The 13,009-nt window shown below is 43.2% G+C and overlaps 1 protein-coding gene across 4 annotated transcripts in view; it reads left to right on the plus strand.

Moving 5' to 3' along the window:
- The first annotated feature begins 601 nt into the window (after nucleotides 1–601).
- Nucleotides 602–13,009, plus strand: part of ANO5 (anoctamin 5) — a 51,178-nt gene continuing 38,770 nt past the window's right edge. For all 4 annotated transcript variants that reach the window (XM_032187736.1, XM_032187740.1, XM_032187738.1 and 1 more), the window contains exons 1-2: nucleotides 602–771; nucleotides 12,437–12,507. In XM_032187736.1, the coding sequence (XP_032043627.1) occupies nucleotides 711–771; nucleotides 12,437–12,507 (132 nt within the window). In that variant the 5' untranslated portion in view covers nucleotides 602–710. The remainder of the gene's footprint in view (nucleotides 772–12,436; nucleotides 12,508–13,009) is intronic.

Consider the following 13,009-nt stretch of genomic DNA (forward strand, 5'->3'; position numbering starts at 1 on the left):
CCAGACCAAGGGACCCGGACCAAGCTGGCGTTGCTTTTATCTCTTGATCCAACACCCAGAAGGAAAGGCTTGAGTTTCGTCTGCCACTTTCCATGCCCCGTTTTCCCTTCCTCAGGCTTTGTTCTTATTTCTGTCAGTTTCTCACCTACGACTTTGAAGACCCAAGGGCAGCTAGCCAAAACAATGCTTTATTAGCATTGCTGTGAATCTGCAGTCAGGACGGCTGACAGGGATAGCCTTTAGTGCCTGATCCAGCAGAGGCAGGACCAGGAGAGCCAGCCCATCTATCCCCAAGGAGGAAAAAAGAGAACCCCCTGAAGTGCACGCTACTCTATCGCACTTCCTTCAACTTCCCTCATAAAAGATCCGTTGTGATAAAAGACCCAGAAACAAAGACAGCCCCATCGCTGTATCTAAACCAGCAGGTCACTATCTGTCTCTTCAACCGTGAGGGGAAGGCGCTGGGCTGGTGACACCCTCAGCTACCACCCCCCCGTTCCCCGTCAGGGAGCCCCCGCCATGGAGCCCCGGCTTCCCGGGGCGGTGGCCGCCCCCCCCGTCCCGCCCCGCGGGCAGTGCGCATGCATGGCCGCCCGCCCGCCCCCTGACTCACCCCGTTCCCCACCGCCCCGCTGCGCTCCGGGAGGCGGCCAAGCGGCCGGGTGCGGGCGAGCAGGGGCCGGGAGGAGCGCGGGGAAGGCGTAGGCGCCATGAACCGCCTGGGCAGGAAGGCGAGCGAGACCCTCATCGAGATGGCCCCGTCTGCTGACGGTAGGTGCCCGCCGGGCTGGGCAGGGCTGGGTCGGGCCGGGCGGGACGCAGCCGCCTGCCCCGTTCCGCTGCTGCCGGGCGCTGAGGGGCCCCCCGGCTGGGGCTGGGAGCTGGCGGTGCGGTAATGCAGGAACAGCCCGAAAACCCACACGCCCCGAATAAACCCCGCGACCCTTTGGCCTAGGAGAAGTCGGTGGGAGCCGTGCTGTGGCAGCAGCCGCGGAGGTGCGGCCCCCTGCAGGAGGGAACCACCGCCTTGGGATCCGTGACGGGCTTGGCAGCTGCCTCCTCTCCTTCTTGTGCGTTTGTTTTAGGAAAAAATAAAACGTAATGCTGTTTTAAACAGCTTAAGCAACAGTGTATGCTCGCAGGTTTCAAAATACTTGACTGATCTGTTTCAGACAGCTGGCAGCAATGGATAAGTGCGAAACTCGCCCAGTTGTGGTGGCAGCAGCGGTGATGCCCCAGCTGTGCCAGCCCAGCCCAGACTTGGCCTTCCTCGAGGAAGGCTCCCGAGCTGGCAGTCTGGCTGCAGAGCTGGGGCAGGCGGGGTATGGCAGCCTCCCGGCCTGCCAGCTGCTCTCCCAGCCCTGCACCAAGGCCAGAGTCACGGCCCAGGAGTGCTCGACCTGGGCTGCGGTGCTGACCGGGGGCTGCTCGGCTGGCAGAGCTTGGGATGGAAAAAGAGTTACAGAATGTGTGGTAACCGTGTAGGGAGTGATGTTGGAAGTCTGGTATGTAAACTGAACGCTGTAGTGCTCATTTTTCCCATGAGCATCCTGTGGGGCTTTTTTTGGTTTGTGTTTAGTCATAAACACTGAATGTAAGGGGTTTCAGTGAACAAGGATGACTTATTAGCTTATACTTTACAGTAGCACATAACTGTGCATCCAGAATCATGTCCCAGTTTAATTCGCTTTTTAATCAAACGTTTTCCTAAAACAGAAAAAAGAATTTCATACGGGCTAAGAGAGTAGACTTCTACAAGTTTGTTAATTGGTTGTGCAAATAAAAATCTGGTTTAGAATAAATGAGGTCTTCTTTCAGTTATGGCCTACAAAAGCTAACAACATGTATATATCACCACTGGGACATCTCAAAGATCTAAACATATGCTTTGTGCTCTGAAGGAGAAGGTGGTCTCTTACAGAGGCTTCAAGCCATAGCTGCCTGATGTCCACTCACACACAGTAGGGTCTGTGTACATAAATAGGAACAAGGCAGAAGAAAAAAAAAGTGCTGTGTCTTTTCCTTAAAGACACATTAATATCTGTAATGCACGTGTGCATTTAGTTCTGGTTTACTACAGCGTTTCATTAAACTTGAATGCTGAAAAACAAGTCAGGGGAATGAAAAGCTACTTACCAACAGCAGTAAGTTGAGCATGCAATCTGTGTCTGGAGTTCACATGCCAAATCCTCTACCTTGAAGGAAGTTTTCTGGCTTCCTGTTGAATTACACCAGTATGAGGTAATAACTTCCACTTTCAAGTGCGTGATTTTGCTTTTTGTTGAAGCTGTGTGGAACCTACCTAAATATATAAAAACAAAAAAAAAAGTAAATAAGCAAATTGAACTTGGAACAATCACATACAAGTATCAAAGACCAGTCTGTTCTTAGGAATATTTCTTTGTCTATGCTGTTGTTCAGCATTGTTTTTTCTGCATGAGATGCTCATGCTACTGCATTTGTGTTGGGGAATACACCCCAAGACCACAGATGTTCTGGAAGCCCGCATTTGGCTCGGTGCCGTGTTTTGAGCTGTACTGCCTTCACTTGTGTGGTTCTACAAGAACGTGGAGCCTGTGTGGGGAGGCCAAACCAGGCTTGTCCTCTGCGAGGCAGAAGGATCATTCATGTCTCCCTTCAGTAGCAGGGGCGTGCACTGAAGCCATAGCTCATCTTTCTAAGATTTACCTGACTGTTCTAAATTGTAATGTGCTCTAAATTGTAATGCCCACTGAGGTGGTTGGTCATCTTGCCTGTGTTCCCTCTGAGAAAGGTACCGAAACACCAGGAGAAGCTGATGGCATGACTTCCAAAAAGTGCTTGTGACAGTGTTGACTTCTAGTAATGCATTGCTATTTGGGATCAAGTGTTACTATTGTTTAAGAGCACATTGCTTATTTAATTGAAGTTATGATTTATACTAGTAATTTAGAATCAAAACATAGGCTTATGTTCAAAACTACATCTGTCTTTAATTACTGAGGAAATGTGTGTAATAATTTCCACTCCATTTGTAGAAACAAAGATGGGTTATCATGCTCCCACGGGACTAAAATGGAAGATGTATTAATACAAAAAACTGTTTGAAAATGTATTTGCAGATAATGAAATAAAAGCTCCAAGAAATTTGGGCATAATTCAGAATGTAACAGGCAGGTGAGGCAATACTCCATTAGCCCCACCAACCAATGGGTAGCTCCGAAGTGGAATTTCTTTCCTGCCTGGGATGTGTCCCTGCAGTGGCACAGTTTAAGTATGTACTGGATATCCAAAAGGTAAACTTCGTTTTAGAAGAAAACTACAGTTTGTGGTAGGCAAGTTTCCTTTTTGGAACAGATCCCCATAGTTTGCACAATATTGCCTTATACCTGAGTGCACGCAAAAAGATAGTTTGCTGTGTTGCTTTTAATTAAAAGCTGAAAACTTTAACCACTGTAGAGGAGTGGGGTTGAAAAGGAATTTTACCCAGAGATTGTCAACTGGAAAAACAAAAAAAACAAGTTAGAATGATTTGCTCTTGGACTGGTGAATGAGACCTAAACGCTTTTCTTTTAGTTCATGACCCTGCGTATGAGAGTAAAGTCACTTCTGTCAACTTTTTCTGACTGGCAAAGTGGAGTAGCTCCAAAGGGAGCATTAAGTGCTCTCGCCTGCCTTCCTAACCCACTGGCAATTATGTGGGATGTTCAGGCCGCTTTTCTGAGAGCTGGGGAATACAGCTGAACTCTGTCAGCTAGAGGAGAAAACTGAGCTGGTTTTGCCATCTCAGGCCAATGCTTTTTAGCCTTTATATAAAGCAGGGTTACTGCTTCACCTTTGCAGGACTCATTGAAAAGCAGGTTTCCAATGCATAGGATTTTGCTTTGTGTCTGTCTTTTTTTAATAATAAAAAATAGGCTTTAGATTTGACTAAAATTCAAAATTATGAAAGTACATCTACAACTGGAGACTTAGTCTCTGCTGCTGGTCCATGAAATTTTATGACCTAAGTATGATATTGCATGCTGGAAAGTTTTTGTAGGTAGTTCTTTTCAAGTTATTAAACAAAATTCAAAGTTAGTTTGCTTTTCCAACTCCTATTGTACAGATAAATGTAATCTGCCTGGCATTACCAGCACCTGTACGAACAGAGAGCTTAGTTGAAATGCAAGGTTTTGTTGTTTGTGCTTGAGAGAAGTCTGTACTCCAGAGAAATGAGATAGCTGTCCTAAATTGGGCAAACACCTCAACAGCTATGTGCAAGTCATTAATAATTACTGAGACTCAAGGAAGAAACTAAGATAAGATGTAAGAGTTCTGCTGAAAATGGACACTTAAAATTAGGCTCAGAAAACTGTTGGCAGATATATCATCAAAATAAATTGTTCTGGCTTACTGTCTGTATATTAATTAGTGAGTTGTGCATGTATGCACATGGAGGAGATGTACAGGTCACCTAATACAAACATATTCCAAAAGTATTGGAAACATGATCTGGCACACAACACCTCTTGGCACCTTTTCATGTTACGTGGCAAGGTAGTAATGCAGTGAACTTTCCTGTGTGTTGTTTTATTGTTATCTGGAGGTGGAACTGAAGAGCAATATGATTGCAGGGGTTGTGCTTTGCTATCTAGCAGTACCTCTGTACTAGCAGTAGTTATGTTTGGGGGTAGTTTTTCCACGGGTGCACGTGTATAAATGCACCAAGGGGAAGAATGATCTTCGTGTCATATTGCTAGGGGTGCTTCTTGCCATTACAGTTCTGTAAAGAGTTTTGAGGTGTTAGCAATCTGCAGAAAGATGAATAACATGTCAGGAGTTGTTTTTGAGGACTAATACTTCTTGGAGGGGTGGGGTTGACTCCAGTCTGGGACGTGGCTACTTGGATTATACTGTAGACACAGACATTTTTCAATGATGAACCTCCTGTATGGACCTATGGCTGTTAACACGTGCTCCTTGCTTTAGCCAGATGCGTGCCAAGAAGAGGTGTGCTAGCAGACAAGTTGCTGCTGTAGGCCTGGAATAAGGCAGGTATTTGGAACCAGAGCTGAGAACTGGGTGCCCTGTGCAGCTGTGCTGAGCAGCGTGGTAATCTGTAATTACCTGTGCTAACGTAACCTAATACCATTCTGAATTCACCAATCTGGGCAGGGCGAGGGATGCAACATAAATATCTGCTTAAGGGTATTTCTCCAGAACGGCTGAGAAAATAGCTTAATTCTGTACCTAAGTTAATTCAGCATTGTGGTAATCCAGTAGAGGATTCAGAATCTATTTATATGTAGTTTGAATACGTCCGAGGGTGAGCTGGGATTACTCTTTTCACACTGCATCAGGAGGGAACTGTGGAGGATGGTTCTGACTGTATCAGAAGATCGAGGTGAAACAAACAGGATGATGACCAGGAGAGCTAATGAAGTTCCAAATGCATTTTTTGGGGAAGTGAGAGTATCTTAAGGTGAAGTGCAGTTTTCTAACTGGAAATCCCACGTGACCTTACTTAGCTGGCTCCCAAGGGTAAATATGAAATCTGAGGCCTTTGGCAAGGCAGCAGAATGCCAGCAAGCCATGTGGGTAGGGCTCACGATGCAGACCTTTAATTTTCTGCACTAACCCTGTATTAGAAAAGGCCCTGGGGTTTGTTATTCCAAAGGCTTTTCTTAATTATCAGGTAGGAAATCAGAGAGCCTATATTTGCCCAATTTACAGTGTGCTAGAAATATACCATGTGGAGAAGTAATGTCAAACAGATGTGGTTTTGAGGCTGCTGGCAAGTTAGTTGTCTTGGCTTATTTGGGTCCTGTTCATTAGCTGGTGCTTACATCAGAAAGTGCCAGCTAAGTGCCGGCAGCCCTGGTCTATTGCCCTGCACATTTTGTTGGTTGGTGGGAAATGGGATGGGGGAGCTGCCCAGTGAAATGAGACACTGAAATGAGGTGTCCAGGTCACAAGCAGCTGAGGAATCCTGCCAGCGGACAGCAAGGCCTGGTTTACCGTGGAGTGCTTTTTACTTGCTTAGTAAATACTGACTGAGTAAATACAAGTCATACATGTTCCTCACTTTTGCAAATCCAATCCCCACTCTGGTTTCCCACTATTGCCCCATTTTGAGCTCCCTGTTGACGTGTTGCTTTTCTCTTACAGTCTCTACAGAAGATTTCTCGTGCAAGGATGGGAACGTAATGCCCATCCATAGAGCAAGCAGTGTGTTGAGCCCCCTGCTGCTTCTAGTGCATGGCAAATGCTGGAAGAAATCAGAGATCGTGTTGCTTCTCTATTAAATCAATGATTTCAGTGAAAGTCGGAGCAGTGCATTAATGAATAATGCCGTGAGATTTTAAAGGGGCCTCTGGGAACAGTAGGAAAGCAAGTCTGTACATAGCACCTTTTGAAGTGCTTGCCACTCTTGGGCTGTGATGAAAAGCAATAGCGCAGTTCCCCTCTCTTCCTCTTCTCTGGAGCGAGAGGGGCACGCACCTGGCATTTCCATGTATGCGCACAGCAGTTGCTCGAGCTGTTTGTCCGCTTCTGCAGTCAATGAAAAATGGCCCTCGACATATAAATAGTCCAAGTGCAAACAGGCACGGCTGTAGTCCCTCTCAAGTTGCCAGGACTTCTGCAGGCTGGCATTTTTCTACCCTGCTTTTCTAAGGTTTAATTGCCATCCTATTCACCATCACTTCTATGCACCTAAATGTAACCCAATGTAAAAACACCTCACTTTATCCAACTATCGCTCGTCTGGGCTTTCTCTTTCAATTACATTTGAACCCATTAATCACTCGGCATGTGCCATTCTGCAAAATGATGGGTCCCAAAAGGTATAAATGCTACCTTGGGTGCTCAGAGCACATTTGATGAACTTACACAGACAGTACTTGCAATACAGTAGTGGTTATTGCCCTAACCACATGAAAGTGTCATTCAAGTTCTGTGTTACAACACTATGCTTGTGGTTTTTTGCTAAAACTGATTTACACAACTTTTAGTTTTTTAACCCAGTCCCTTCTAAGCAAAAGGGAAGGTTTTATGGTCTTTATAAAAGGAAGGCAGCTAGGAGTTAACCTGATGTTCTGATTTAAAATACACATTTACTGTACTAGAGATTAGAGGTAAGGACTGCATCTTTTCCAAATTGTTATTGTTAGCATAGATTTTTCTTCCATATATTCATCTGTTTAAAATGCTGCTGTTTTTTATTTTACTACCGATGTGTTGATAAATACTCGTTCTGTGCAATCACTCATTAATAATAAAACAAATATTGTAAATTAATATGGCCATGAAGCAGGTTATAATTGAACACATTTTTTTCTTCCAAGGGGATCATGAAGTTCTTTTAATATGTTCCTAGTAAATGATCGTGGGTTTATGGAAAATCGAACGTGTTCATTGTTAAGGAATAGTTTTAAATTTGAAGGAGCAGCCCTGAGTGGGCATAAAGTACTTGAAGCATAACCTTGAGATTGAATCTTTGGCTCAGGAGTGCAGTTGTTAATCTTCGGATGATGCCAGGTGAAGTAACAGTGTTTATTTAACTTGCTCAGGAGCCAGCAGACTAGGTGGGACCTCAGTTCCCCCAGGCAACGCAGTCATCGAGCTGGGGAGTCTAGTTGGGTCGTGCTGTGATTCCCCTCCAGCGTGTGATCCCAGGCGAGCAGGGTGCAGCGAGTCTTGCTTCACTGCACAGCTGGGCTGTGTCGTGTCAATAGGGTGGATTTGGTCAATATACGCATAAATTTAGTTAATAAGTTATTTTAAAGCCATGCTTTTCTGAGATATAGAATTTCTGAGAGATAGACTTAGAATAATCATTATAAAGCTTATGTGGAATAGATGATGTTACTTCAGAGCAGTATTCTTCAGTATGCATTTTTGTTAGTGATTCATTGCTGAATCAGACTCCCTGAGAGCAGAAATCAGTCAGAGTACGTCCTAGTCGACCATTACAGCACTAATCCCACAGCGATCTTGTGGGAGCACAGGACATGGTGCCATAAATAAGGTATTGATTTAGCAATATGTAATCATGTTTTTAAATTGATTCCTCTTGTCCCATCAGACAGGCAGACATATTGAATAATGGCAGGGCTTTATTAAGATGGTATCTTCAGGATATCCAGAAATAAAGTTTTCTTTCACTATTTGGTAAGGGTAAATAACTGTTTATTTTCCTTGGGGTCACATTAATTTTTAGTTTTATAAAATCGATATTAGCAGTATAATCAAAGAGAACTTCCCACATCCTATCATACGGTCGCAGAAGGTTAGGTCAGTTGAGCATCCAGTCTTTCATCCATTTGTCTGGTCTTAGACTTGCAGTTGTACTTGAACAGATTGCTTGCTTCCCTAATTTGTGGATACAGTGGTACCTTTGAGAAATTGTAAGCATGTCAGTGTCCAGACCATTAAGGCTTTTTTGTCCTTCATCACAGAATGAACAGACAAGTTTTGAAGGACAGCTTTTTGATTCCTAAATACTAATCATATTAAACTACTTTGTTTAACCGATAGGTTCAAATGCAGAATTAAATGGCTTTAATTATTTTCCCTAAAGTGCTGGGTTTGCTGTGTAGAGAAAAGGAAGTGATTCAGGCGCTGTGGACAAACTCGGACTATTCCAGAATGACTCACCCGTTCACTACACCCCGAGCCATTTTTTTCATGCTTGTGGAAATAATAAGATTGCATTAGTAAAAGTACTTTTCTGTGTGTGTGGAGCAGACTACAGTTATCCTAACAGGCCAAATCAGTCATGGTTGGATTCTCTGGTCTGTTCTCCAGTCTCCAGTTCAGAACGTTGACTTCTGTGAACTGTTTTGGATTACTGTTGATTATGCAGGTCTGTAATTGACGTAGACGTGGTCTATAATTGTTCAGGGTGGCATACTGAAAGTTTATAAGTAGATTCCCTTGTGGTCGGGTATAGTTCAGGATAGCATATGTTAATAATACTGCGAAATTACAGGCATAGGAAGCTCACTCATTTCCAGCCATGTCCAACTCCCAGGATGCATATGTTTAAGGAATTAGAAATAGCTGTGCGCGGAATTGTAGGGCTGCTGGAGACCAAAAATAACATAGGGAAGGCAGCATTTCCTTCAGATATGACGTGCACGCCCATGAAGGGCCAGTAATCTGAGTGAACATTGAAACTATTTTAATAGATCTTGATAATCATCGCGTGGTTCTCTGATAAATTTTGAACAAAAAAAAAAAATATGTGGGTCCTGACCACAATTCGTACGAGTAAATTTTGAAGGGCTGTGTATTTAGCAGATGTCATTCCTCTTGGTGTGCTGATGGCTTTCGATCTTTTTACATAAAGTAGAGCGTGGAGTGTCGAAGAACAAGGCAGTTCCCTTAAAGATGCTGGTTTTATTGGGGTTTTATCAGTATGTATCTTTATACTTCACCTTTAGATAGGAGGATGCAATTTTTTGATTGTGTTTTAAAGGCCTTTTCTTGGCTAGGGGAAGCTATTAATGCCCTCCCTGCTGACGATATGGGGAATTGACATCCTTGCTTCTGTTGCCCAATGAAGGGCCTGGACAAAAGGGCAGATGCAGAGGTTTCAAGAGGAGCCTGCTGTGTGCTTTCTGCCTAGGTCACAGGCCTTCTTCACTGCTTGGTTGGTTATTGGGCCCTTACTGTAAAGGGTGGAGGAGATATATTAAATGGATTCATGTTAGAAGTGGATTGTTCTTAAAAAGGCTTTTGGTTCTTACTGAAGTGTTTTTTCCTTTTAAAGATGACATTGCGGTTCTCACCAAGTTCAAGCTGTTGCAGTCAGAAGGTATTGTACTAGCCAGCGTCCCGCCTTCCTTCCTTTTGTTTGTGCCCTCTGTTGCTTTTTTTTGTTTTTAAAATTCCAAGAACCTCTTGGAAATCAGACTTCAGTTTGAGTCGCTGATATCATACACAGGCCATTTTAATTTTTTTTTGCAGTGGGATTTACAAGTCGGTTTTTACTTATCCTCTTGGCTAAGCGCTAGCCTGGCATCTGCATTCGTAGTGCTTGTTGCAGTTCTGGGTTGCGGCTCCCTTACACCTTCCTACATGACATGGACATGCATTTTCTTGTACTGCTGTCTAGGAACCTGCTTATATGTTGTTCAAGGAGCAAACATTTAAGTATGTTGTATTTCTTGGCTTATGTTTTGCATTCTCTTTCTGCCTTCTTGTGTGCTGCACCTGCATTAATTCAGTTTTATTCCCCTGGATTAGAGCTACCAAGAGGATTTCTTCTCACACCTTTATTAGCTATGCTACTAGAAGAGCATTTCCCAGGAAAGCTCATAATCGTGCTTGTTCCCATGGTTCAATTTTCACAGCTACAGAAATCATAATCCAGAAAATACAACTGCCAAAGCTGTTGTAGGCTGCAGAGTCAGTTCAAGCCCTCTCAGCATCACTGGCAAATTGAACGCCACTGCTCTGGGGATGAGGTGCCAGGCTCCTGCTGCCACAGAAAGTTGGGTGCTAAAACCCTTGGGCTGTCTGCCTCCGGGCCCTGGGCTTGCTACCTTCAGCCAAAGCTGCAGCAGGCAACCTGCTTTCCTGTGTGATGGGCAAAGCAGCCATCGGAGTGCCGTGGTGGTGCTGCTTTTCTCTTGTTTCAGCAGTTCTAGGCAGCTGCCAAGTTTGCATATGCTTACAGCCAGTCCTGTATCAAGGTAGAGCCTCTCTCCAGGGATATCCTTGCAGAAACAGTTTCTCAAGCAGCCTGTTCTGGATATTTTGACAGTGGCTGTCCTTTGAGTAAAGACTTTGGTATTCTTATTATGATATTCTCCCATTTTGTGCCTTGTGTTTCTCTTGTATTGAATGTATGTGCTGTTCGGGAGGTAACCTGAATTCAGTTCTGTGCTGAAGCTGTTTCTCAATGCCTTTTCTGCGTTTGGTGTTCCATCTTGGAGCATAGTCCCTTTAGCATTTATGATAAATTTGAGTAAGAAAAATGAGCCTAAATTAGTTAGTTCCACATGCTTAATGTTGGTCTCCACACTTCTGTCAGTATATACAAACACCTTTCTCCATTTGTCTAAATAAGATTTATATTTTCAAACTACAAGATACCTACAAACACAGATTGTGCAGGCATGTTTTCTATTAATGAAATAGCATGCAACAGCTGTAGGTTTAGTATAACTGAGATATTTCTGCTGTTATGTATCATTATACTCCATTGCCCAGTTTCTCATTGCATCAGATGTACGTGAAGTTATGAAGACCATTATTTCTAAGCAAGCTTCCATACAGCTTGAGAGCATTTTTTTTCCCTTTATCTCTGTAGTTTATTAAAAACTTTTGAAGAACTGATTTTTATTCTGCATAGATGTGATTTTTGACAGGAAGTATTTGCAGCCTCTTTTTTGTTGTTTTTAAATAAATAAAAAAAATGGGCTCCTGTTATCTGTAGGAGTAAAGTAACTGTAGTTGTCTGGAAGTGCTCTGGTGTAAGCTGTGGCATTCTGTCCAGTCCAAGCTATGCCCATTGATGGTTCCTTGCTCTTTGATGGAGAGAGGAGCATGATAAATCCTTTTCTGGAAGAAAGAGGCACCTTTATTAGATTCCTGCTGTAGGCTGTGATGAGCTGTTTACAAAACCACTTATCCTTTTCCATTGGCGGGGGAGTTATTTAAATGACTGCTCTGTCTGACCAGCAAAAAGATGGTTGTGTACAGAATCTGCTTAGAGCAGGAGCTGAGCTTATGGGCTCGGAATTGCTCTCCAGAGGAAACTGTTGACAGAGGAGGTTCAGAGCCACAAACCCAGCCAACCTCTCAATGTGATTTAGGTATTTAAAGATGCTCAGTGTAATTTCCCCTATCATGTTAACATTAAGTAGTAGTCTCCTTGGCAGACTGACTTTTCTGTGGGAAAGGCAGGGCTCAATGCTGCTGTTAAAATTAAGGAACTTTTTTAAGAAGGTTTGGTAACTTAAGTTGATATTCTTGATTCTATCATCATTATCTCCATTACGTGAGCATCTTTAATCATGAGCTTTACCATCATACCATTAATCCCTTAGAAGCAAAAAACAGTTTCTAGCAAACAACCCCAGAGATAACAGAACTTTGAGAAACAAAGCAGCAAAGCTCCAAGTGTTGGATCCTCTTTAGACAGTAACTCATAAGACATTTGAGGCGAGAAAGAATTTTATCCTCTCAAATACGTGATTCAGCTGGATGTCGCTTGTCACAGTTAGAACTGTTTGTGTGACTGTGAGGTTACAGCCAGTTGGTACAGGCTGAGTGTCTTGTGTCTCAGGGTGTTCTTTTTTCCTTCAAAAATCATTTGTGAAGGTTTTATGCAGCTGAATATCACTTTCCAACTGTTGCTTTTGCTTGTTCATAGCTCCGTGCCTTCAAGTTTCTCTTCGCTTTGAAATACAAGGTATTTTAAAAGGCATATACTTATGTGGATGTTTCTTTGAATATTTTTTAGGGGAAGAAAGCAATGGGCCGTTATGTGAAACACTTTCAACTGCAGGATCAGAGGTCCCAAGCAGCACAGAGGTAAGGTACAGTACAGGTAGCATTAACACTGCTGGTAAAAAGAGAGAGGAATAGTACTGTGAAAGATGAAATTAGTTGTGGAAAATAATACTGCTGTTAGATTCTCTCATATGTACATTTTTATCCGTGTACATGTTTTTTTTTTCCCTTTCTCCAGTGTTTTGAAGGAGCAAAAGCAAACAAGTAATGCTGCTACTCACTGAGTCTTGTAAGAGACTGCAACACAATACGACTAGCAGTAGTGGAACAGTCTGGGGCTTAACAGTGCTCCCAGTGTCAATCTTGAAAGAAGAATCACAAATTGCAGTGTTCTGATAATTGGAAAAACATAATACCTTTCCACAACCCCAACGCTTGGTTTTACATTATGTGCTATGCTTCTAGGAAATCAAGGCACTCTTACACTCCTGTGCTCTAGGTACTTCTTAAATAATGCAGTTGTTTATGAGACAGCCAATTAGAAGGGTTATAAGAATACCTCTTCCTTGCAAGATATGCAACC

Source organism: Aythya fuligula, chromosome 5, assembly GCF_009819795.1.
Source record: "Aythya fuligula isolate bAytFul2 chromosome 5, bAytFul2.pri, whole genome shotgun sequence".
In the NCBI taxonomy this organism is placed as follows: domain Eukaryota; kingdom Metazoa; phylum Chordata; class Aves; order Anseriformes; family Anatidae; genus Aythya; species Aythya fuligula.